Source organism: Rhinolophus sinicus, chromosome 1 (genome assembly GCF_057876585.1).
Source record: "Rhinolophus sinicus isolate RSI-liver-muscle chromosome 1, RSI-T2T, whole genome shotgun sequence".
NCBI lineage: Eukaryota > Metazoa > Chordata > Mammalia > Chiroptera > Rhinolophidae > Rhinolophus > Rhinolophus sinicus.
This window is the reverse complement of record NC_142501.1, coordinates 31,950,089-31,975,927: the sequence shown is the minus strand read 5'-3', so window position 1 is coordinate 31,975,927 and position 25,839 is coordinate 31,950,089. Positions and strand designations below refer to the sequence as shown.

Sequence of the window (25,839 nt, the reverse complement as noted above, 5' to 3'; positions counted from 1 at the left end):
AGCAAAGGACCAGGCCAAACAGCAACAACAAAAACGTTTAAATGAAAAGACATGTGAAGTCAAAAAGCACAACAGTCTGGACCATTAGCTGTGGGGCAAGTCATCTCAGAGATTTCAGTAGCCCCTGAGGGAATCACTGTGTTTCAGGATAATACTGTCTTGGATACAACAGTGCTGAAATGAAAGCGTATTTAACTGGAAGTGTTCAAGTTAGGGGAAACGTAAACATTTTTAAATGAATTTCTTTCTAAAATGGTGAGTCTCTGATTTGGTCAAGATGCACTGATTTTGAATGTCTACTTATGTGAAAATGATCGATGAAAAGCAACATGGTTTAGTTGGGAAGTGGAACATGAGTTCTGGGGTCATGGGTTGAGGAGGTTTGGTAGTCTTCAGCATAGGGAATGTAGCTGAAATAAGCAAAGAGATGAGCTTTCCCAGGGCGAGTGTGTAGAGTTTGAGGGGAAGTTTGGCAGCTTGCGAAGACAGAACCTGAGAATCTCCGATGCTTCAGGGATGGCACAGGAGGCGGAGAACCTTGCAAACAAGATGCGGGAGTAATCACAATCATGGAGGAAAACCTGAAAAATGTAGTGTCGCCAAAGATAAGAGAGTGTTTCCAGAGGGAAAAATGACTCACTGTGTCAAATACTACTGAACAGTAAAGTTAAACAACTGAAGCGCATCCTCTGGGCGGAGTGAAATGAGAGGTCATTATTAGTAGCTTGGTTAGAACAGATTCAAGAGAAAAAAGTAAATACCACTCAAGAATTTTCACCATGGAGGGGAGACTAGAAAGGGAAACTTTGCCGGGGACAAGGGGGGATACTGATTGGCATGTGGGTTTTTTTAATGAATCAGAAAAGTTTAAGTATGTTTAGATGCAATGGGAATGAGCTAGCAGAGAGAGGCTGAAAATACAGAAGAAAAAACGGCCCATAAATGAAGTAAGGCCTCTGAAAATGTGGGAGGAGATGAGAGCCATGGCACAACAGAGGGGTTGGACTTAGGAGGAAGGACGAAGGAAGGAAGCAGAGCTGAGGCAAGGACCTTGAGGGACTTCATGTCTAATGGTTTCCATTTTCTCTGAGAAGTAGTTGGTAGGTCATCTGCTAAGAGCGAAGGCGCTTCAAGGTGGGTGGAAGGGTTAGAAGTTTGAGGAAAGTAGAAATTTTTTAATCATCACCATGGAGAAGCCAAAAAGAGGAATGAGCCCCCTCTAGTCTCCTCTTTGAGTTCTTACCCTAAACTGTGGATCCCTGTAACCATAAGAAATGGTTAGAATCCACTCAATGCCAGATTTTAAAAATAGGATTTTTTCTTTTGTGCTTTAATCAGTGTGTTATATACCTCAGTACACAGAGGAGAGGGACCTAGTTTTGAACGTGGAATAGCCCGACAGACACTTCCATCAGCAAATTCCAAGAAATCAATTTTAGGCTCATATTTTAGTAAACAGCTAATATTAAAACATGACACTGAAAAATACAATATGTAATCAAATTGAAAACCGAAACTAAGACAAAATACTGCAGTGGAAAAAGTCCGAAGTCATTGCAGATTTCTATTTAGAATTAAATTTCTAGTATTAAATGTTCCTTTTCAATTTGTCTTGGGTCAAGAGGTTATTAACACCATAAAAAAGGGTTAATAGAAAAGTATGGTCTAGGACAAAGACGTGTTATTACATTTTGCATGAATGCCTGTTATTGGGAAATTACCAGTTCTTAAAAACAACCATTCCTAGTTCATTAAGGGATTTCCAATTATATCAAAATCCATCTCCTATTGTATTTTATTTTCCAATTAGCAGAGACAAAAGCACAAGTTATAATATAAACTATACTTCTACATCTACAACTCCAAGACATAACGAGCATCTAGTTTTTTATCTAACTGAATCACCTAAGAGTTTATTTCCAAATTTGTTTTAATGCTCACTCATTTTTTTCTCTTATTCTAGCCTTAACTCATAACTGAAATCTGTGTTTAAAAGCAGACAAGCAGAATTAATATATAGGGACAAGGAACATCTATTTAAAATAGGCCTTTTCAGAATAATTGAAATTGGATAAAACACACATGGGCCATACAAAAAGAAACAAAAATCAAAAGCACAGAAAGATATTTGTGAACTGTCAAGAATTTAAACCTGGGAAGGACTGAAAATGTTGATGAGTATAGAGGAGTGTGTAAGGCAACAAGAGTGGCCTTGCATTTTTTTCTAGATCTTTCAGAACTGTTAAGTCCCTAATTGCATTATCCTGGAACACAGTGATGGTCTCAGGGTCTGCTGAAATCTCAGAATGGACTTGCCCTGCAGCTACTGGTCCAGGCTGTTGTACCTTTTGACTTCCTTTATCTCTTTAATTTAAACATTTTTGCTATTGTTGCTTTGCCTGATCCTTTGCTATTAAGCTTTTTATTATCATATCCTGTTTAGCTCATTATGGCGCACTGTCCTTCCTTGCCAGTGCTTCTCTCACTCCTTTCCATCTGGGCACAAAAATGTACACCATCTAACTTATTAAGAATGTACAGGAATGTAGCTAATATTCAAGAGAAAAAACTACATTTTCCAGCTTCATTCGCAGCCACGCATGGCCACATAACATAGTTCAGGCCAATGACGTATAAGCAAAAGTGTTGTGTGAGATTTGGAGATAAGACAGGCCCTTCTTTCTTGTTGTCTAGGGGTTGAGTGGAAAGGCAGGAGCTTCACTGTCAGAGACAAGGAAGTACCCTTGAACGTGAGAGTAGAAGCCACACGCTTCAGAACTGGAAGATAAAGGCATCCTAGGTCTCCAAGAACTTTGTGAGATGGCCTCTGGAATACCGACCTTCAGACTTTAATCCTTGAGTGTTTACTGAATCTTTGCTACTTCACAACCAAAAGCAATTCTTAATGGATAAACAATGGAATTAGGATTTACAGATGATAAGATAGATGGATCAATAGAGTCACAAAGATATCCATGAGATATTGGCAAGTCCAATAAGTAGGTTAAGAAAAAATACAATAATTACAATCCTACTTTTTATTTAAACTTTTAAAAAGGGTGGGAGTTGCATGTGTATATAGATAAAGATAAAAAAGTCTGGAAAGTTGTATATTGCAGGGCTTTCAGGGGTTATTTCTAAGCTATGAGATTATGTGGAACATACTTCCTTTGTTACTGGTTGGAATTTTTGTTTTTAACAGTGAGGAGATATATCTCCATAATTAGAATTAAATATGTCTTTTATTTAGTAGTCACATATCTAAAGAGACAGTATATTTTTTAGCTTTCTATTAGGATATGGTTAAAAATATTTAGTTAAAATACTTGTTATAATGACTTGTTTGAAATAGAGAATTGTACTTATTTTAGTACAATGGTCTCTAGTACACAAAATATATTTAAGACAGAGGTAAAATCTATTTCTTTGCTATCAAATTATAAAAACAATAGCTTGTTACTGGAATGGGCAACATCTTATTGTAATCAGTGATAGTAAATCAAGAATCTCAAAGGTGAACATGAAATAACATTCACAGGAGCTTTGTGCGAGAATGATCGGAGGAAGAACAGACTTAGACTTATTAATAACTGCACATCCTAAAAATCTACAAAGATTAACATAAAAAAGGGAAATTTCCTCCATTACAATAAAATAAGCTTTTAATAAAAGAATTGCCTGAAGTGATTTATGTATTCAGTAACAAAACAATACAGACTAGAATAAGAATTAATAATCTACTGCATGAAAACAACTATTCACCAACCCACTCAAAAGGATCAAAAAAGCTCATGCAGTGAGATATGTTTTCACCTGGATTCACTCTCTGATCTAGTGACTTGGAATCTGGATTCAGTGACTTCCAAAATATGCTGCCTCTTACCAGATCCCCACCATCGGATCCACCAGGGAAGAACTGTGTCTCCCTTTTAGATAAAGACATGCACCTACCTTCCCATTGGCCTGTCAGCACCAAGGTCCTATTAATCACCACATCGATTTCCATAGCTCCATCTTTCACAGCCAACGTGATCTCTTCTAATCGTGTTTTTAAATGAGTCTGTGCAGCTGGGAAGCCAGTAGCCACTAATAGAAAGAGAAGGAAAAAGGCAAAGAAGGAATTTCAATTCATCAGTATCTCAACAAAGAATTTCAGACAAAAATATCAGCATTCAGAAACCAACGTATTTATGACACTTAAGAACTACACGAATATCCTGAAAAGTTAAGTGTGAAGAAACAGAATGCTATCTTACATAGTACTGGTGTTAGGACAAATATTAGTATTATTATATCCTCTAGAAGACCTGAAATTAAATTGCTTCAGAGATCCTCATGAGAGTGCTCTGAGTAAATAGCAATTAAAAAAAAATGTTATCATCACACTGATGCTCATAAAACAATAACTATAAATAGTCCTGTCTTAATGGACACTGATATTTCTTTATCCTACTCTTGATCAGTTGACCATCACTGTGTCCTTGATTTACCATTCACATATTTAGCTATTATAATCAAATTTAGTGTCGGTTCCTCCCACTGCCTATCTTGAAACAACCTGCCAAGAACATGGATACAAAGGGAAAAGAATGCGGGAGGAAAAGCACCTGATTAGTCCACAAAATGGCGGCAGGGGCAGAGCAGGTTAGAGGAAGGCCAAGTATAAACAAAAGGAAAATGAAAACACAATTACACTTTGGAAAAAGGATTAACATTTTTTTTTTACATCGCATCATTAATTCCATTCTAGTGTCTAAAGATAACCTTTTGTGTTTCCTCAATGTTATTAAATTCCTTGGGTCTGCTACCTTAGAGAAAAGTATATTTCCCTGTTGTGTAAAGGAAAAGCTTAATTGACTGAAGTTGATGAAAAATTAAGGTCGATAAAGGTGTAGATGCCAAATATGAGTACTTTGGGAATCTTCACAAATGGGTTGTATATAAGTACTGTGCACCATGTTTCTTTTGATGTAGTTCCAATAAAATAAATTAATGATCTTTATAGACTACTTCTTTAAAGCACCAAGATGTTCCTCCAACACCTTTTAAAAGTAGAATCTAATTATATGTCCATCCATCCATCCATCTGGGAAGAGGAAGACACACACACATTTACATAAAAAAGCTTTTAAAGAGAGTTTTCTTTCCCTCATGCCAAGTCCTAATGTGTCTATCTTAATAATTGTTGAACATACCCTTTCTTCATTATCTTCCACGGTTTGGGATGGCTCTCATCATTTCCCACACGGACTGCGGTACGTCTCCCAAACTCCACTACCATCCCTTAACTCAGTACGTCATGAAGCCGATGGTGGCCTGCCTCTATATAAAACCCTTCAGTACCTTCCCCATCACCGGAACACAGCCCAAATGCCACAGCCTGCCTGGCGTGGTCTCCTGATACGATCACCAGCTTCACTTTGTCCCGCCTTAGGATCAAACCATTGCAAACACTTTCATTTCCCTGAACATGCTTCTGTGCTTTCACACATGCTTGTTCCTCTGTATAAAATGCCATTCCCCATCTTTTCAACACTGTAAACTCCTTACCCTTTAAGAGCCAATGCAGTTATTATCTCCTCTGTGAAGCATTCCCGTACTCTCCAAGTATCATCAACCACTGCAGAGTAAATCACTCCTTGCTCAGAGTTACAGCTGTGCTTCTGCATATCTTTATCTCACACACACACACATATATATAAAATAATATACTACATCTCCTGCATTGATTTCAACTTGACTATTCCTAAACTAAGTTTCTTTCAGGACAGGGATACAGTTCTGTATTCTTGGGAATTAATATACCGTGTTTCCCTGAAAATAAGACCTAACTGGAAAATAAGCCCTAGCATGATTCTTCCAGGATGACATCCCCTGAACATAAGCCCTAACACATCTTCTGGAGCAAAAATAAATATAAGACCCAGTCTTATTTTCAGGGAAACACGGTAATGTTTGCTACTTAGAAAGCAATTCATAAATACTATTAGAATGAATAAATACAACCAATTAAATGTATTAAACTAATTAAAATAAGAGTATAAAACTATATATAACCCTCCAAAGTGTCTTGAGTTGAAGAACTGGAAACACGTTGAGAAACAGCAACAGAAACCACCCCAAATGGTACCTGATGCCACTGGGATCGTACAGCCTGCAGCCTTCAGTGCTTTCACTGCATCACATACGCGGGCAGGATAGACACAGACGGCAGCAGTAGTGATGCCTGTGAAGAAAGGAATCAGAGCAGCCTTCTGTATGTGAAGTTCAATGTGCACCACAAGCTTTTAATTATTATTGTGCTTGCTTCGACAATAACTATACAATAACTGTTATTTATAGCACATTGGCAGAAATCAAAATGAGAGAAAAAAACAATTCTCCTACAACACTGCAACAAATAAAAAGGTTTTTATTTTCCATGCCCTTCTAGTTCTTGAGGAGATGGATCATTTCCTCATCGTTACAGTCCTAGAATAAAACAATTGTGATACATCGTTCTTTGAGGTTAACATCATACCACTTTTTAAAAATTCCTAAATAGTAAACTTGGTGGGCCTGCCTCAATGAAAATATTTTATTTCATGTAAATAACAAAATCCAGATTTTTACAGCATTTAACCAGACAGTGGATGAAGAAAAAAGTAAGTGAACCCTACAGGGTAGTACAGCAAAATGACATTTAACTAATCCTAGCCCTTCTTTTACAAGAAATAATAAAATATGAATCTGGAAACCCCATTTTCAGGAATAAGCTCTTAAAAATAAAAATTAAAAAATCAAATAGCAGCTGTAAAACAATAACATAATTGCATAAGAGTCACACAAAGTTGTTAATTTTTTTAGCCCCTTTCCCCCAAAGTTGTTACTTTGAAGTCTATAAATAGGTGGTATTTTTATTGTCAACTCAAAAGAAATGTCGTAAATTCTTTTTTAAAGCTGCAGATTTTTTTAGGTCTGTAAGTTATCTACCAATTATTTGGGATGAAATACTTTCATTGGGCCACTGCAACACCTCCAGCTGCACTCGTTACAGACAGGCACTCAGGAACCAAGGAAGCACGCCTTCATGTTAAGACCTGGCTCCTAAAACCAGCCCAGCACGTAACAGGGCACATTGTCTTGGAAATACCATTTCGCCTTCCAAGTCTCAGTTTCCTCATTTAGAAATGAGGGGATCGACTCTCAAAGGTCTCCTCCATTTCTAAAATGTTATGGTTCTAAACTTATGGCAACTTCAGAAAGTCCTTTCTTTCACATATTCTAAGAGAGTGAATATAACTTTTTTCAAAAGACCTAACCTAATATGTAAGCATGCAGTGTTTCCCATCTGCATTTTATTCTCAAAAGTATTTCATTTATTCACAGAAAATACTTTATGTATGAGATGTGATTATTAAGTAATAAGACTGGCGTTTTCACATATGGCTGGGGAATCAGAATCAGTATTTTAGAATCATTAGACAGAAAATCTCCAAAAATGAAGAACTGGCAAGAAAAATCAAGAAACTCTCAACCAACAACTTTAATCCATGATGGAAAGAACTGACCTAAAAATGAAACTCAGGTTCTCTCCCTGCTGTTTTTCAGAGAAGAATCTCAATTATTTGTCTATGTACAAAACTCTATCATGGGTTTCATTGCTGCTATCATTTTAGCAGCTGAATATTGCCTTCAGTCCTCTCAGATTTAGTAATGAGTATTGTAAAAAGGTACACACCAGACAAATTATATGCAACATTACCTTTATCGTGCATATTTAAAGCTTTTAAGAGATCTTCTCGGATTGGATACTTGGCTTTGTAACAGAGCCTTTGAATATTGGAGGATGTGTCATCGCCTGAAAGTGTAGTAAGATCTATAAAGGTAACAGCTTTCAGAAGCCAAGCAGCCTGGTTTGAGGAAAAGTAAAAACATAGTTAAAAAAATTAATGTTCAACCCAGTTAGTTAGTAGAGAATCATCAGACAAACATGCGTGTTAAAATCTGACGTCATACTGTTCTAAGACATTATCATTCTGATATATGAAATCAACATTGCTCAAGAGTGACCAACAAGATGAATAGAATATAGAATATAAAAGGGAAGAGAGTAGCCTTAAATTACATTTTTTCTCTCAGAGACATTGCAAATTGAAATTTCTACTAGATCGAGTCTCCCCACATTTGTCTTCTCCATCTTACTCACAAGGAGCCGCTCACAGCCACCCTGGCATGGGAGAACGTGGGGTCAAGAGTGTTTCTATCTTACCTTTTACCTCCAGCCCTGGGATCTCAGATGAGACATTATAAAAAGAGTCTCTAACTTCTTTGTTTGTTTCAACTTAATCCAATTCTATTTTTTAAACAATATTCATAGTTTATAACTCATTCTGATGAATATCCTTTACCTTTTCAATCAGAATATTTCCAAGGGTGAACAAAATTTGTTCACCTTTTGACATGTCACCCAAAAAGGATTCAATCAGAATATTCTGCCTCACTTGTAAAACGAACTCTGAATTCCTTTTAGTCCTGCGATGTATAGCACGTCTTTGGTTGGTAGAATATGGAAGAACATGATTACCACAAGTACTCCACAAAACATCATTTTCTAAACTTTGAGAAATGATTTATGAAAATTAATACCAAGGGAAACATGATGGTCAAAGGAGGTCAATTCTTATACCTAAGGGCTTCAACAGTGGGCACACCAGGTTTAGACGTTATGGCTTGAAAATTAAAATAGAAGACAACCAAAGAAGGACTGTCTAAAAAACCGAATAAATGTGTTGCGAAAATATGCCATTTAATTCACTCATGAATAAAGATGCCTCAAATTCATTTGCGGCTTTGCCACTCAAGAGTGATAAGATTTTTAACTTGTTTGGATAAATGTGTTATCTTTCTTCAACCCATCATCATCGTATATGAATTATTAAAATAAGTCATGGACAGCTGCAATCTTTTAAGTTTAGATGCATCTTGAGTGAAATTCAATATTGTGGCCTTGAGGGAAAGAGCCCAGGCATTGTAAACTACAGGCACAGAATGCTCGAGAAGAACCCTTACTTGCCACTCCTTTTTCACGGTTCTGCGCGCCTGGATTTGTTCTGCACGCCTCAGAACTGCCGGCTGATTCACCTGTATTTTGGAGATCCAGCTGAGGTCTAAAGGGGAATGAAGAATACTTTTTAAAACTTACAAGTTTTATTAACTATATTCACGTATTTTTTACACAGTCCTTGACAGGATATATTCATCATTTGGCATCAAAGCTCTTTAAAACTTATGTTTCTTTTTCGCACAACTACAAATAAATAACCTTGTTGAAGGATGCCCAGTCATGAAAAGGCCTGCTTCATGTAAAATTAAGTACATTTGGAACCAGAAGAAGCTGTACTGATTCATTACATACATATGTCTAACAATGGGGTGAAATGTTCATGGAGCTTCCAGTGCTACGTGCCTTACTTCTGACAACAAAGACTTATGTGTGAGTGCCCAGTCCAGGAGAGAAAATGATTAATACATACTTAAGTGAATTAATGTCGGGGCTTAAAGGAATACTTGATCACCACCCCCTTACTGACAAGACTAATATCTACTAGATGCTGATATGATACAGCCCATTCTTTCCTCAAATGAGAATTTTTCAGAATGTATTAGAAATTACAACACTGACATAACAGAGGTTACAAAAAGGAAATTAAAAACAAACTGTTCAAAATTTCAGGGGACATCTCTGTTGCTTCGCTTTTGAAATGTTCTCTCCTATCTCCATCCCATCCTCCACGCTCTTCCAGTTGACTGTGATTTCTACTTTAAGACACAGCCTAAATGTTTTTCTTTGTGAAAATACTACCAGCTCCCCAGATAGCGCCAACATTTGGATATGCCTCTACTACAGAACTTGGATTTAGTTCCTCGAGAGATTGTGGTAAAATTGTCTCCTGTACTTCCTATATTGAGATACAATCTTACTCATCATTGAGTTTCTAACACCAAACATAGTATCTCGTGCCCATGTATTTCAACTTCATCCCCCAAGACTCTATCATACAGGTGACTTCACAGTAAATTGAGCATGTGCCCATTTACCTTCTGCAACTTCATTTCTATAACCTTCTGGCAATCTCACATTCTTGAAGAATCTTCTTTGAAGAGCTACTGTGGAAAAGACTTAAAAGACTACTGTGGAAAAGGTTATGAATTAGGAAATATGTCACAATTCCACAATTCTTTATAATGTGATGGGGAAAACTGCTGATTGCATACTGTACTATGTAACAACACAAATAATAATAATAAAGTACTTGCATCCACTACAAAGATAAAACCACCACAAAAACTACTTTCTACAAAAGACATTATAATTTTCTCTCTCTCTCTCTAATTTCTATTTGATTCTTATCAATTTTAATGGTGTAGAAATCCCAAGTTAGAGTTTGAGGGATTAATAATGATATTCTTATTTAAATATCACTGAATAAGGAACAGAGTTTGGGTACTTTTTTTTTCCTAATTAAATTTTTTTGTTAGCTGAAATCACTTAACAAAACAGATTTTTAACATTTCAATCCATCTGCTCTTCAAAGACACTGTATGTTTTTCTGCTTATTTGCTGAGCCAACTTCACAGAGAACTGGGAATCTAAGGTCAGGCAAACGAAATCTGCCTCTTCTTCCCCACCCAGAGACTGATTTTGTTCTCAGTAGAGCCCAAGGGAATAATACCAGACAGACATACTAGATTCATCCCACTTTATTTGAGACCTGTAAGAACCTCTCTCTAACCAAAAGTAGGGGAGGCTCTTTTTTCTTTTTTTTTTTTAATTACTAATAATGGTGATCAGGTTCAAGATGAAGACTGTTGCAGGCAGATAGTAAAAATGCGTGAAGCAAGGAGTTGGATGAAATACAATGCTTACCACCAGGCAGCAGTTGACAATGGTCAAAAGAGGGAAGCCTGTGACAGTGGGGCAAGGCTTTGCGGGGCTGTCCTTTATTTTATATAACACTTCCTGGAAGCTCCTCCCCAGCTTTTCTCTACTCCCCACCCACTACCTCCACCATTAGAAGCACTGATCGCAGACAGAGGTCTCAGGCAATCCCAGTCTTCATGATCTGGCTTCCACCTCCTGCGCATGCCCCATCTTCTCCCTCTCTGCCAATTTAACCCTGTGGCACAGCCTTTCCAAAGTACTGGGAGTTCACTGCTTATTCCTTCTGCTCAGAATGCCCTTTCTTATCTTGCCTGTATAGTGAACTGTTATTCAAACTGACTCAGTTCAAGAATCTGAATAGACATTTTTCCAAAGAACCTATATAGATGGCCAATAGGTATAGGAAAAGGTGCTCAGCATCACTCATCTTCAGGGATATGCAAATCAAAACCACAAAGAAGTATCACATCGTACCTGTCAGAATGGCTAGTATCAAAAAGATGAGAAATACGTGTTGGCAAGGATGTGAAAAGAGAACCCTATGGACTGTTGCTGGGAATATAAATTGGTGCAGCCACTATGGAAAACAGTATGGAGGTTACTCAAAAAATAAAAAACAGAACTACCCAATGATCCAGCAATTCTACTTCTGGATATTTATCCAAAGGAAACAAAATCACTATCTCAAAAAAATATTTGGGGGTGTCCGGTTGGCTCAGTGAGTAGAGCGCAGTGCTCATAGCACCAAGGTCGCCAGTTCGATTCCCACATGGGCCAGTGAGCTGTGGCCCCCACCCCCACAACTAGATTGAAAACAATGACTTGACATGGAGCTGACGGGTCCTGGAAAAACACACTGTTCCCCAATATTCCCCAACAACAACAAAAAGCTACCTGCACCCTCATGATCACTGCAGCATTATTTACAGATGCCAAGATATAAAAACAACTTACTTGTCCATTGACAAATCAATGGATAAAGAAAATGTGCTATATTTATGAAATGGAATATTATTCAGCCATGAAAAAAGAAAAATCTTGCCATTTGTAACAATATGGATGGACTTTGAGGGCATTATGCAAAGTGAAATAATTCAGATAAAGAAAAACAAATATTGAATGATCACACTTGTATGTGGAAGCTAAAACAAAACAAAACAAAAAAATTAAACTTGTAGGTACAGAGAACGGATTGGTAGTTGCCAGAGGCAGGGGGTAGGGGATAGGGGAAATGGGTGAAGGGGGTCAAACGGTACAAACCTACAGTTATTAAATACATTAGTCATGGGGATGTCATGTACAGCATGGTGACTACAGTTAATAATACCGTGCTGTATATTTACAAGTTGCTAAGAGAGCAGAGCTTAAAAGTTCTCAGCACAAGAGAAAAATTACAACTGTGTGGTGAGGATGCTAACTAGACTTATTGTGGTAATTATTATACAATGAAACATTTATCAGATCATTATCTTGTACACATAAAATTAATACAATGTGATATGTCAATTATATCTCAATTTTAAAAAGACTCAGTTCAAATGTCACCTTTTCTAAGAACTTCTCTTAACCACAGAGGTTAAGCTGTTCCTTTATGTCTTTGTGCTTCCATGCCACTTTACAGGCTAGCTTTAGTATAATTTCCTCCATTCTGAAGGATACTGATTTGTCTGTTTATTTTCCCAACAGATTTTTAAAATCTCCAAGCAATGTGCTCATGAATACATGGGTGGCATTCAATAAGTAAGCTGAATAGTTCCCGAAGTCCAGAAATGATCTAATTCTGGACGTCTTTCCCAGTTGCTTCTTTTAAAAAAAAAATAGTGTTTACTCTTTTTCCCCCCACAGCTTTATTGAGGTATAATTGACAAATAAAAATTATATATACTTAAGGTGTACAACTTGATGTTTTGATACACATTATAAATTAATTACCACAATCAAGCTAATTAACATACCCATCACCTCACACATTTACCATTTTTTTGCGTGCTCAGAACATGTAAGATCTACCTTCGTGGCATATTTCAAGCATCAATACAGTATTGTGAACTATAGTCTCATTGCTGCACAATAGATCTCCAGAATTTATTCATCTTGCGTAATCAAACTCTGTACCCCAATTGCTTCTGATTAGCACGGAGTTTTGGATCTCCACAAGACAAGCTGGGACTAAAGCATGAGTGGGCTACCTGAAGACATTTACCTTAAAAGAATTCTTAGTACAGTCCCCCACCAAAGATTAGAACCTGCGAGGCCTGCTCTCACACTTCTCAGACACCACTTGCCCTAAGTCCCTGAAAACCATCTTTTGGAGAATATAGTAAGATTACTTCTCTCACAATATCAGCCTCCACTGCTAAAAATATCATTAGTGGTCATAAAATTATCTAGCCCCATATTTAATCTAGCCACAAAATTTGCCTCTGTGACCTCCCATGGTAATGAATTATAAGTGACTATCACATTTTATTAGCACTTAATTTGCTACTCTTTAATTTCATCAAATAACCCTTGTTCTCATATTATGGGGTCTGGGGAAAGGGAAGGACTGATTGGCCTTTGTTATGCCCTTCATAATTTTTAATATTTTATTCGAGTACCCTTTAGCGTCTCCTTTTCAGGAGAAGTGATTCCAATGCACACAATCTCATCAGGACCATACAATCTTCTCTTATGTGGCCAGGAGGGATTTCAAGTACATGTGCCTCTGGGGAGAAGAGACATGAAACCGTAATTGGAAGGCAATAATACTCTTTTCTTAAAAATCTCCAGTGAAGAAAATCCCACTGTTTCTCTGAGTATGTCATTTTGGTGGCTTTCAGGCCCTTCTGTCAGTTATAAATTTGTTCTCAAATACTCTTCTCACAATTTTTTTGTTATTATTATTTTTTCCTGTTCGAGTCTCAGTGGAGACAGAGATCATTCTCCCCGCAAATCTACTTTGTGGCCTTTCTCCATCACTACCATTTGTGTTTCTATGACTATTCTTGTACTTCTTCACAATATTCCTAAAACATGTAACATCAAATAACTCCAGGAAAGGAGGTTTATTTTGTATTTTGATTTTGCCCTTGTTCCTAGTGGAGAAAAAAAGTTGTGATAACTTTATCAGAGATTTTTTTCCCCCAAAACCTGGGAAAAGTAAGAATGACTAAATTACCCATGTTTTCTCTTTTCATTCTTTCTGGCTTTTTATATGTAATTGTACCACCCACGTTTGTCTACAATCGATATCTGCAATGTACTTGTACAGTTTTAACCCCAGACTCTACTACTGAGTCTCTTCCTATTATGGTGATCTAATTGTGTATTATTTCTATGTTGTTTATTTTCAATTCTAATTTGCAACTTCCCAGGAATCAGCCACATCCTCCCATGTGCATGAGTGTCTGGCATAGAAATAGTGGCTCAATAAGCCCGTTGTATCATGGTAAGTTTATTTTTTACGTCAGACACTGAAACTAGTGAAATATCAATTTCATCATGTCTAGTCTTTCAATCTTAGCCCTGGAAAAGGTTAGCTTGGCTAGAAAAAAGAGCCCTTGATGTCAGTACATGTCTGATCCAGCCAGACTCAGAAGATATTTGATTGATTGATATATATTTGATTGATACAAATGACAAACTCAGCCTCGCCCAGTTCCTAAGCCAAAATGATACACGACAGGGACTGTGCTGGAAGCCTCATCCTTCCCAGCAGGTGGGGTCTAGAACTAGTCTTCTTCCCAAAGCCTAGTATCCAATAAACCCTGGGTGAGGCCACAAAGGAATCCAGGCCCCCACCGGACATTAGCCAACTCCTCTAACATTCTACTATGTAAGCCCAGTCCTTAGAACCCACACAGATGCTCTAGAAATCAAGACACCAGCAACCTGACAACATACAAGGTGTGACAATTAAGTTCGCAAACTCATCCTAGAAAAAGTGCTACATACCTCATTGCTGAATATCACTATGGTCACCTTCAAAGTACTCCCCTTAGGAGGCTATGCACTGATGCCAGTGCTTAGTCCACCCTTCAAAGAAATTTTGGAACTCCTTTTCTGGAATGGCCATCAGAGCTGTCGTGGTATTACCTTTCAGCATTTCCTTTATCTTCGGGTAAAGAAAGAAGTCATTGGGGGCCAGGTCAGGTGAGGAGGGAGGGTGTTCCAATACAGTTATTTGTTTACTGGCTAAAAACTGCCTCACAGACAGTGCCGTGTGAGCTGGTGCATTGTCGTGATGCGAGAGCCATGAATTGTTGGTGAAAAGTTCAGGTCATTTTAGTCTAACTTTGTCACACAGCCTTTTCAGCACTTCCAAATAGTAAACTGGGTTAATTGTTTGTACAGTTGGTAAAAATTCATAATGAATAATCCCTGTGATAGCAGAAAAGGTTAGCAACATCATTGCAACAAGTTCGAGAACTTAATTGTCATACCTCCTATATTGATTGACAGTCCACAGAGCCTTGCTACTGTGACATCTCCCCACATCTACTCTGCCCCTAATCTCTCATTCCACACACATTCCCCATCCAGATCATTCTTTATTTTATAGCTGGTTTGTTCAAGTCAGGATCCAAATAAGCACCGTGCATTATATCCATTTGCATTTGTCTCCCTTAATCTGATCAGCATTCCCCCCCTTTTTTTTCTGTCTTAAGTTGGATGATATTGGGTTACCTGACCTGTAGATTGCCCCAACTTCTGGATTTATTTGATTATTTCCTCATGATGTAATTTAACTTATTTCTCTACCTTCTGTAGTTCCTTTAATTTGGAAGTCATATCTTGTATTAGTCTGGGTTCTCTAGAGAAACAGCATCAGTAGTAGATAGGTATCGCTACCGAGATTTCATGTAAGGAATTGGCTCATGTGATTATGGAGGCTGAGACGTCTAAGACCTGCAGTTGGCACGCTGGAGGCCCAGGAGAGCCAATGGTATTGTTCCAGACCAAGTATGAAGGCCTGAGAACCTGGAGAACCAATGGTGTAAATTCTAGTCCAAGTCCAAAGGTGTGAGAAACAGGAGAGCTGAGGGTTTAAGTTCCAGTCTTCTTGGAGTCAGTGATATCTCTATAGAGATAAGTCCAGGTGAGCAATGAGTTCACTGCATCCTCTGAAATACTTCTACTTAAATCGCTGGCACCAAGTTGAAAGCCAGCTTGATCTGCCCATGTGATCCCTCTGCACCAATCTTTTTTATTCTCTGCTTACACTCCTTTTCCATCTGCATATCATTTCTAGTATGTCTTGCTTCTACAGCTACATGGATTATAACATCCTTTCAGAATGTTAGAGGAGTTGGCTAATGTCCAGTGGGGGCATGGATGTCCTAGAGGAATCACCCAGGTCTGACTAAGACTTAAATTTATATATTCCTTAAACTAATACAAAAGGGGTACCCATGAGGATGCCAGGCACTGCGATAGGCTCTGCAGATTCAGCAGTGAATGAAAATACAAAATCCTAGTAAGCAAGGAGGCAGGAAGTCGTAGAGAAAAAGTCAGAGAGGAAGGCAAGGGCCATATCATAGTGTAAAAAGTTTTCCCAACGGAGGGTCATGACTCACAGATAGGTCATGAAATAAACTTTGTCAGTTGCAGCCAGCATTTTAAAAACAAGAAGACAGAAAATAGAAAATATCAGGGTACACTTATGTAATACAGGGAGGGGTTATTTATGGAAGTTCTGTTTTAATTACACATACGTAGGCATGTACTGTGCAGCAATATAAAATACACTGCCTATTGTGAGGCATGGCCAGTAAGTTTAGAAAGTCCCTTAAGTTGGACTTTTTCAGCATGGAAAGGACTTCAGCATGGAAAGGTGTGACACGGGAAGTAGTTAAAAAATTCTGAGCAGAGGGCTGAAATGATCTGACATACATTTTGAAAGAAGGCCTCTGGCTGTGGTGGGGAAGCCGATTAGGAGGCTCACATAAGAGCAGGTGGGAGCTTGAACCAGAACACGAGTAGCGGCATGGAGAGAGTGGTCGACATCTCTCAGTCCCCACCGACTATAGCATTTCTATTCTGCCTGTAAAATCTGCCTTCAAATGAATAAGAGCTACTCATTCTCTTGTGCTATTATTTGTACCTGGAGAGTGAACAGTCCCCAAAAAGCTAATATTCCAGAAGCAGTTCCAAGGTTCACACAGCATAAAATTCAAGGGAATTCCCTCTGTTCTCTACTCATAACTACCCTCAGATAAGTGGAAGCAGTCACAGATCAGAACCAACTGTCAAGGCTGCTCTCTCTGCCACCTCTCCCAACTACTCCACACTCTTTAAGTAACTACTGGAGTGAAACAACTCTTCCCAATACAGTCCATCTGCTGAGCTTTCAGTTCTCAGTAGGGGACATCATCCTGGTTTGCCCAGGACATGCCCAGTGGACACCCCGTCCCATCTGGTTTGGTATTTGCCTTGTATTTTTCATTTGAAACAAACTTAAACCACTTTGGGTTTGGCAGACTCCAGCCTCTACCATGGTCTCAGTAATAGCGTGTGGAAGACAAGTGCAGTGAACAGAGGTCTCACCTAAACAGGTAGCTCACTCTGCAAGAAAACCAAAACTCGACTTTTCCCCATCTTCCCAAATATAACAGAACTAATACTACCAGTATGCAGAGCATTCACTGATAACTGAGGGCATTCGGGAGATTTGTGGCTAGCAACAGAGAAGTCCCTCCATCCCTGGGTGGTGGTGGGAGAAATATGCAATGCTGCTGATTCTCAGCAGCCACTTGATACAGCAGCCAGCTGTGCCCTGGCCTGAGCCCAATCCTGCAAGAGATACAAACACACCATGCCACCAGTCAGTAGGCTCATGAGAAGTATTAGAAACTACAGGTTAGGTGAACCGGGATTATGTATGGGGAATCTCAAGATTCCTCGAGGAGAGCAGACTGAAAGTAATGTTTTTTTTCATTTTTATATTCTATAAATATAAAACTATTTATTTGGGGTGAGGCTTTTTTTATTTTGAAAAAACAAACAAACAAACAAACAAAAATGAAAAACCTATCAGCAGCAGTGAACTCAAAAAAAGTATGTTTAATGAAAAATTAAATTCTGAATTTCCATGTCTCAGGACAGTTGATGATTCGCAATTTGCACAAATTGCTTTTCAATGTTTATCACATGCCAACATGTCCCTATAGAGATATCACTGACTCCAAGAAGACGGGAACTCACACCATCAGCTCTCCTGTTTCTCACACCTTTGGATTTGGACTAGAATTTACACCATTGGTTCTCCGGGTTCTCAGGCCTTCATACTTGGACTGGAACAACACCATTGGCTCTCCTGGGCCTCCAGCTTGCCAACTGCAGGTCTTAGACAGCTCAGCCTCCATAATCACATGAGCCAATTCCTTACATGAAATCTCGGTAGCGATATCTATCTACTACTGATGCTGTTTCTCTAGAGAACCCAGACTAATACAAGATATAACTTCCAAATTAAAGGAACTACAGAAGATAGAGAAATAAGTTAATTGACATCATGAGGAAGTAATGAGATAAATTCAGAAATTGGGACAATCCACAGGTCAGGTAACCCAATTGCATCAACTCATGGCAGGAAAAAACGGGGGCAGTGGGTGCTGTTCAGATTAAGGGAGACAAATTCAAGTGGCTATAATGCATGGTCCTTATCTGGATCCTGACTTGAACAAACCAACTATAAAATACATTTTGGGGACAACTGGGGAAATTTATATATGGACTTGGTATTAGATGATATCAAGGAATTATTTCAAATGTGGTTAATGTAACAAGGGTATTATGGTATTGTAAGAAAATATTTTTATTCCTTAAAGATGCAAAGAAGTATTTATGAGTGAAATGGCATGATGGGTATCATTTTAATTTAAAATATTTCAGAATAATATAGCCAAAGCAAACAGTAAATTATTAACAACTGTTAGGCTAAGTGACTGGTATATATGGGTGATCTTCATATTAGTCCTTCTACTTTCCTGAATGTTTACAATCTTTGTAACAAAAGGAAAACTATAAATAAAGGCAAGCTGAAATAAATAACATAATGAATAAGGGAAACTGTAGTATTCAGCCTCCACAATGGCCCACAGTGATTCCTGTCTCCTGGGTTTCATGCTCCTTCCACAATGAACAGTACTGACCTATATGACCAATAAGAAATTGTGGAAATATCAGTGTGCGACTTCCAACATTTGGTAATAAAAGACATGGTGGCTTTTGCCTTACTATCTTTGATCACTCTCTCAGGGAGAAGCCAGGTGCCATGTCATAAGGACACTCAAGCAGCCCCGGGGAATATCTACGTGTTGAAGAGCTGAGGGCTCTCACCAGTTGCCAGCACTAACTTACCAATCTTGTGAAGCAGCCAGTTTGGAAGTGGATCCCCGGTTCCTGTCAAACCTTCATATGACTACAGTCTGGGCTGATATAACTTGACTGCAACCTCATGAGAGGTCACCAAGCCAGAATGACCCAGCTAAGCCACTCCCGAATTTCTAACCAACAAAAACTGTGCGAGATAATAAGCGTTTATTGTTGTTTTAGTTCGTAAAGTTTTGAAGTAATTTATTTCACGCAATAAATAACATAGAAACCAATATGAAAAACTTGCAATAGCAAACTGCTTCACAAGTATAACATGTCAGATTACGAACTATTTTACTTTTTTCTTTTCAAACTTTAAAATATAAATATTTAACACTACACTAATGCAAATGTATAAATCAAATTACATTAAAAACTAAACTATACATTTAAAATTAGTGTACTTCACTGTATGTGTGGCTGTATATATGTATATAAATGCATATAATACATATACATATGTAATATATATATACACATATATATGTGTATGTGTGTGTTTGTATATTTATGTATATGTATATATATATATAACCTTGCTATGGTCTGCATGTTTGTGTCCCCACCAAGAAAAAAACTTCCGTATGTTGAAACCTAATCCCCAACTAGATATTATTTGGAGGTGGAGCCTTCAGGAGGTGATTAGGTCACGCGGGTAGAGCCCCTATGAGTGGGATTAATGCTCTTATAACAAGGACATAGAGAGATCCCTTACCCATTTGCCATGTGAGGTTCCAGCCAAAAAACAGCCCTCTGTGGGGCAGTGGGGACTCACCAGACATTAAATCTACTCGCACCTCGAGCTTGGACTTCCCAGCCTCCAGAACTGTGAGAAATAAATTTCTGCTGTTTATCAGCTACACAATCTATGGTGTTTTTTTGTTATAGCAATCTGAACAGACTAAGACATACCTCAATTAAATTTCTTTTAAAAAATTATAGTGAAATTCTATGTTAAAATATCATAGCAATAATGTCTGTGTTTTTATATTCAGCCCAATTTTTTTACAAGGCTAGTGTATTTTTGGTTTTTCAAAGTATCTTTAACTTGATGTCCATCAATTGTTTCTCTAAGCTCTCCTCCAAAGAGTTATGTTAGCATTGACAATATTATTTGCCATAATAAAGCTGGTATCAACCAATGACTGACCTCTCTGGGGAATGAACAGCAGCTTTTCACTTGTACTCTGTTTTGCTATTGTTTAAATAAATTTAAATCTATGGGAAAAGCAATACTTTTTACTCTGTTGGCATTTTTCCTAAACTCTTAGGGGAAGCATTATCAAAACGTTTTTCAGAAAGTAAGTATTTCTACCAGGTTCCCAGGATGAAGCATTTCATTAACTATTTCAAAGAACTCTTAACCTGCCAGGTTGGGATAATATAGTTTTCTTAAGCAATCCAAATATCAAAGCTGTTTCAGAAATGTACTCTTGGCTTGAATCTAGAAGTCAAAGAAAGAGACAGTTAAAATATCCAAGCTGTAGCAGTCAACACTTTGTTTTTAATTCACTATAGTTCCAAGTGAGCTTATCGTAAAATGTTAACAGCACCGTGTGTTAATAACCCATCGAAAGGGACAGGCCACCGACTGACGCCTAGTACTTGACTGCCAAGGATGGAGATTCATAGGAGCATGCGGTTAAAATGGTTACAAGGAAAAGGTAAACAGGAAAAAAAAGAAAACAAAAAAAATGACCAAATGGCTAGGCTCTTTTGTCTTTGATATCAAATTATAATGTCAAATGAAGATCTAATAAAATGGGGGTATTCTGAAGGTATTTTAGAACAAAAATAACAGGTCACTTACATACATTCTCTAATCTGGGCTGAGAGACTCGAAAGAAAAAAAATCACAGGGAAAATAACCAGTAATCTGAATTCAAGTCAGCTAAAAATGAACTTAATAAATCCTATCACACTAAGTGTCAAACTAAGTTACATAACTTGCAGCCAAGAGATGTGAAAATAAGAGTAGAAATAAGGGGCCGGCCCAGTGGCTCAGGTGGCTGGAGCTCCGTGCTCCGAAAGCCGATGGCTGCCGGTTTGATTCCCACATGGGCCAGTGGGCTCTCAACCACAAGGTTGCCTGTTCAGGTTCGACTTCAGCAAGGGATGGTGGGTTGAGCCCCCTGTAACTAACAATGGCAACTGGCCCTGGAGCTGAGCTGCGCCCTCCACAACTAAGACTGAAAGGACAACAACTGGAGGCTGAACGGCACCCTCCACAACTAAGATCGAAAGGACAACAACTTGACTTGGAAAACGTCTTAGAAGTACACACTGTTCCCCTTCCCCAATAAAAAGGGAGTAGAAATAAAGACTTTTATGCCTTATTCTACCTCCCTCCCATTATTCTGCATTTTTCATGAGAAAACACAGTAAATGAGGCACACAGTACTTTGGAAGTTTAAGAGAAAGAGAGTATGCTTAGTGGGGTAAAAGAAAAAAGAGCCATGTTGAAAGAGTTATGCCACCAGCTGTGAAGACAAGGTAGAGATGGGGGCAGAGGGTTGCTGAGAAGGCACATTCTAAGCAAGACCCTGAGATGGAAGAACTCAATATTTATTTCAGGAAGAATCAAGTTTTGTTGTTGTTGTTGTTGTTGTTGTTGTTTTGCTGAAGAATCAAGTCCTTATCAGAGAGAAACAGAAACAAAGAGTGAAAGACGGGATGGGAGTTTATCATGAAAAGGCGAAGATTGGTAGACTGAAACAATTAAATTGAATTCAACAGACAATAAGAGACATTGAGAATTTTAAACCTGGGAAGTGCAATATAATCTGCCCCTGTATTCAAGAAGGCAAATCCAAAAGTTCTTCAAATCATTAGTTTGCCATCTAAATTCTCAGGATAAGCAATAGCTAATCCAAATTTCAGTATCTACTTAAAACTATTCTCACTGGTCAGATTAGCATTAAAAAAACAAACAAACAATCCTCAAAAGACACTTGGAAGGCAAAGTCAACAAAGGACTTAAGACAATTAAAAAAAAACAACTTATGACTAATGAAACCATTAAATTCTTCATAAAGTAAAACTTCGCATACCCAATGTGAAAAGTTTACATCCTGACACCTAAGCAAAAATTTCACTTAGAACCTCACTGCCTTTATTTACATATCTGAAAAGGACATGGTATTATTAATTAGCTAATATGATTAATCACCAACAGGTATTCCCTTCAACCTACCCTTTGGTTTTATATCCCTAGTGCTATTCTTGTAATTATGTGGACCATTATAACATCTGACGCCTTACTTACACCGCTTCACCAAGCGGCAGTCTTACAATGAAATGGCCCAGCAAGATCATCCTATGTTTGATAAACTCCATCCATGCCCAGAAAGCTTCTAATGTGCTTTATACTGCTACAAAGTTTGGTGGAATTCCCCAGACGACCCTCAATTCTGACACCTCATAGTCATAAGTTGTGGACGGGGGTGAGGGGGTCCCTAAGACCACTCTCAGGTTCGATAATTTACTAGAAAGACTTCCAGAACTCACTGAAAGGTAGAAAGCTGTTATACTCACAGTTATGGGGTATCACAGCAAAATGACACAGATTAAGATCAAACATGGGAAGAGACATATAAGGAAGAGTCCAGGACAATTCCAATCACAGAGCGTCCAGCTGCCCTCTCTCAGTGGAGCAAGGGACAGTGTGGACTCCTCCTTGAAACAATGTGTGACAATATGCATAGAGTATTGCCAACCACGGAAGCTCACCCGGGCTTTGGTGTCCAGAGTTTTTGGCAGGTCTTGGTCACAAAGACATGGCCAACCCCAGGTGACTGACCTCAGTCACCAGCCCCTCCAGAGGTCAAGCTAATGCCATATGACCCAAAGCATTCACCAGGAACCACGTGGTCAGACTATCTGGTGTGGCCCAAAGTCCCCAGGTAAACAAAGCTACTTTTATCAGGCAGGACATTCCAAGCTTTAAGCTCAGAACTTTCCAATGTTCCTATCATGTCTTGTGAAAGGGAAGGGAGGGTAAGTAGTTCTTATTGTGGCTTACTACCTTCCAGGCAGTATGCCAGTCGCTCTACATGTAACATCTCATTTAACCTTCACAATTACTCTGGGACCTAGCTTTTATTCACCCCGTTTTTTAGGTGTGAAAACTCAGAAGAAGAAAAAAATCATAGGTAGAAGAATCAGGATTTGAATCCCAGGGACTCTGCCTTCAAAGTTCAATTTTATTTCCAAAAAAGAAGCTCTACTTATTATAATTAAATGGGTAACCATCCCAACATATATATTTATTTGCAGAAAAGTTTAATCTGGATGGTCTAAACTACATAACCAAATTGTCAATCTTGGACAAGAGATCCTCCTTTGAAACCAAAGTGAACTAAATTTTGCAAGAAAAGTAAAAATAAAAAAAGAAACATTTATTGTGTGGCTACTGTATATATTATACATGCTTTATGTCACTTTCTCTCTACCCTTTGATTTGCAGAAAATATCAAATGCTTTCAGAACCCCTGCTTACCACACGTTCATGCTCTCCAGTAATGCCTTTCTCTGTGTTTAAATATATATTTTAAACACATGCAGAAGGAGCTTAGAATGTAGGTACACCCCTTAAATAGCAGACATCTGACATGTGCTAAAATACCCTGACTGTAAGGGGACAAGGCTTGAGTTGATACTGTCTCAACCAACCAACCAACCAACCAACCAACCAACCAACCAACCAACCAACCAACCAACAAACCGTCGCTACATTACGGGGCACGACTGCCAACACTGTCTGGGAATATCTGTTCAAAACTGAATTAGAGTGGAAATCGCCGCCTGCTGGGTGCTGATTCGAAACACGACTTCCCACAGCACCTGATCTGCTGCAATTTCTCCTCAGGAAGAAGTTGTTTTGTGGCACAGGTTTTGACAAGGCGGCTGGTTTTCCCTGTGCTTTCAGATGCTCTGTGACAAGTCATCAAAAACGTCAAAGCATCCTACTTTAAAAAAGAAGTCATTGGATTGCCGACTCACAAGTTGGTCTGAGTCAGCTCTATCAATGTAACATCAACTCCTGGCCGTGTTGGTCTGGAAACACGCCCCCTTGTGGTGCAACAGAGGAACACAGGCTCCGGCCGCCTGCTCCTTGGAGCCAGGTGAACCAGAAGTCATTTGTGGGAGTCACGTGATAGAGTCGGCTCTCTAAAGGAGCAGGGTCTTGTCCCACTCTCCTGTCTGCAGGGCAGGATTTAACAGCTACAGATCTAGAAGGCTGACTTATTTATGGTCAACCATACAAAACACGGAGTGGGCAGAATTCAAAATGGCAAGATTTCAGACATAGCAAGAAGGCTTCACGCCACCCAATATTCCCTATGGTTAAATATTTCAAATTGTACAATTAGAGTCATTCCTTGGTGCTTATTAAAGTTAACTTCCCCAGGAAAAAGTAGTTCTTTACACCATCAATCCCTCCCACGTTGGTAGGAAGTGAATTTTCCACTCTCCCAGACAGCTTTTAAACAACGGGGACAGGCACCCTCAAAGCAGACACCTCAGAGGTGGGGAAAGCATGCAGCAAGAGGCTGGTGCACCCTGAGGCAAAATTTTCCCTGTCTCAAAAGGAGTAGCCCTGACATCAGCTGACCCTCAGTTACTCAGGGGTTAATGACCCAAACAGGTTGATTTGGGCCCCTGGCCTTTTCCTGTTTTTTTCCATTGCTTGCCTGTGGCATATCTGTCATATAGTCCAAAAGGCAAAAATATAGAGTTGAATTTTAAAGCAATCATTTTTGTTTCTTGTTTTAAAATTCCTAAAAGTGGAATCAAGAGAAAGAAAATTTAAAGTTATTAATTAAAATAACACTTGGAAATTATCTATAGATTTCCTATGCATCTTCATTTTGAGTTCCTAATTAAGACAGGTAATGAACAGTTGGTCATACATGGAATGTGAGGTTATATGAATAATAAAATATATATATAAGCATTGAAAGAAGCAGTGCAATTTTCAGATTATGAGCAGACCCTAGAGTCACACAGACCAGGGCTGAATCCTATTTTACCCCTTACTTGCTAGCTGTGCGACCATGGGTAAGAAGCCTTGCCTCCCCAAATTCAGCTCCCTCATTTGTAAAATCAGGATAAAAACAGTATTGGGACTACGTAAAACTATAGCGAGGAGTAAAGAACAGGCTAATGCATGTACTTAGCACAATGTCTTGCATACTGTAAGTACGCAATAAATATCAACGTTTATTGTAACATTCATATTCTCATCTTCATGAAGGCAAGAGTATCTCCCTTTCAAATCATTTAAGGAAATCAATTTTAATTTTGTTAGCATGACAATGATCAAATAATTATGCAACAATATACTGTTTTTCTACAGATACATATCAAAGTAGCAGGGGGCAAAATGGCACGATGGCATTTTGAATTTACTCTAAAACACTACAGCAAAGAAAGAGGGCCGGTAAAGCAAGTGTGGAAAAACTGATGTCTGTCGAATCTGGGGGACAGGAATATGAATTCATTATACTCATCTCTCCACTTCTGTGAATGTTTGCAAACTTAAACAATTAAAAGGT

The 25,839-nt window shown here is 38.5% G+C and overlaps 1 protein-coding gene across 1 annotated transcript in view; it reads right to left on the bottom strand.

Moving 5' to 3' along the window:
* Positions 1-25,839, bottom strand: part of DERA (deoxyribose-phosphate aldolase) — an 83,787-nt gene that overhangs the window by 46,529 nt on the left and 11,419 nt on the right. The window contains exons 2-5 of the mRNA XM_019744673.3: positions 9,052-9,149; positions 7,745-7,892; positions 6,131-6,226; positions 3,952-4,086 (exon numbers count right to left, since the gene is read on the bottom strand). Of these exons, the coding sequence (XP_019600232.1) occupies positions 3,952-4,086; positions 6,131-6,226; positions 7,745-7,892; positions 9,052-9,149 (477 nt within the window). The remainder of the gene's footprint in view (positions 1-3,951; positions 4,087-6,130; positions 6,227-7,744; positions 7,893-9,051; positions 9,150-25,839) is intronic.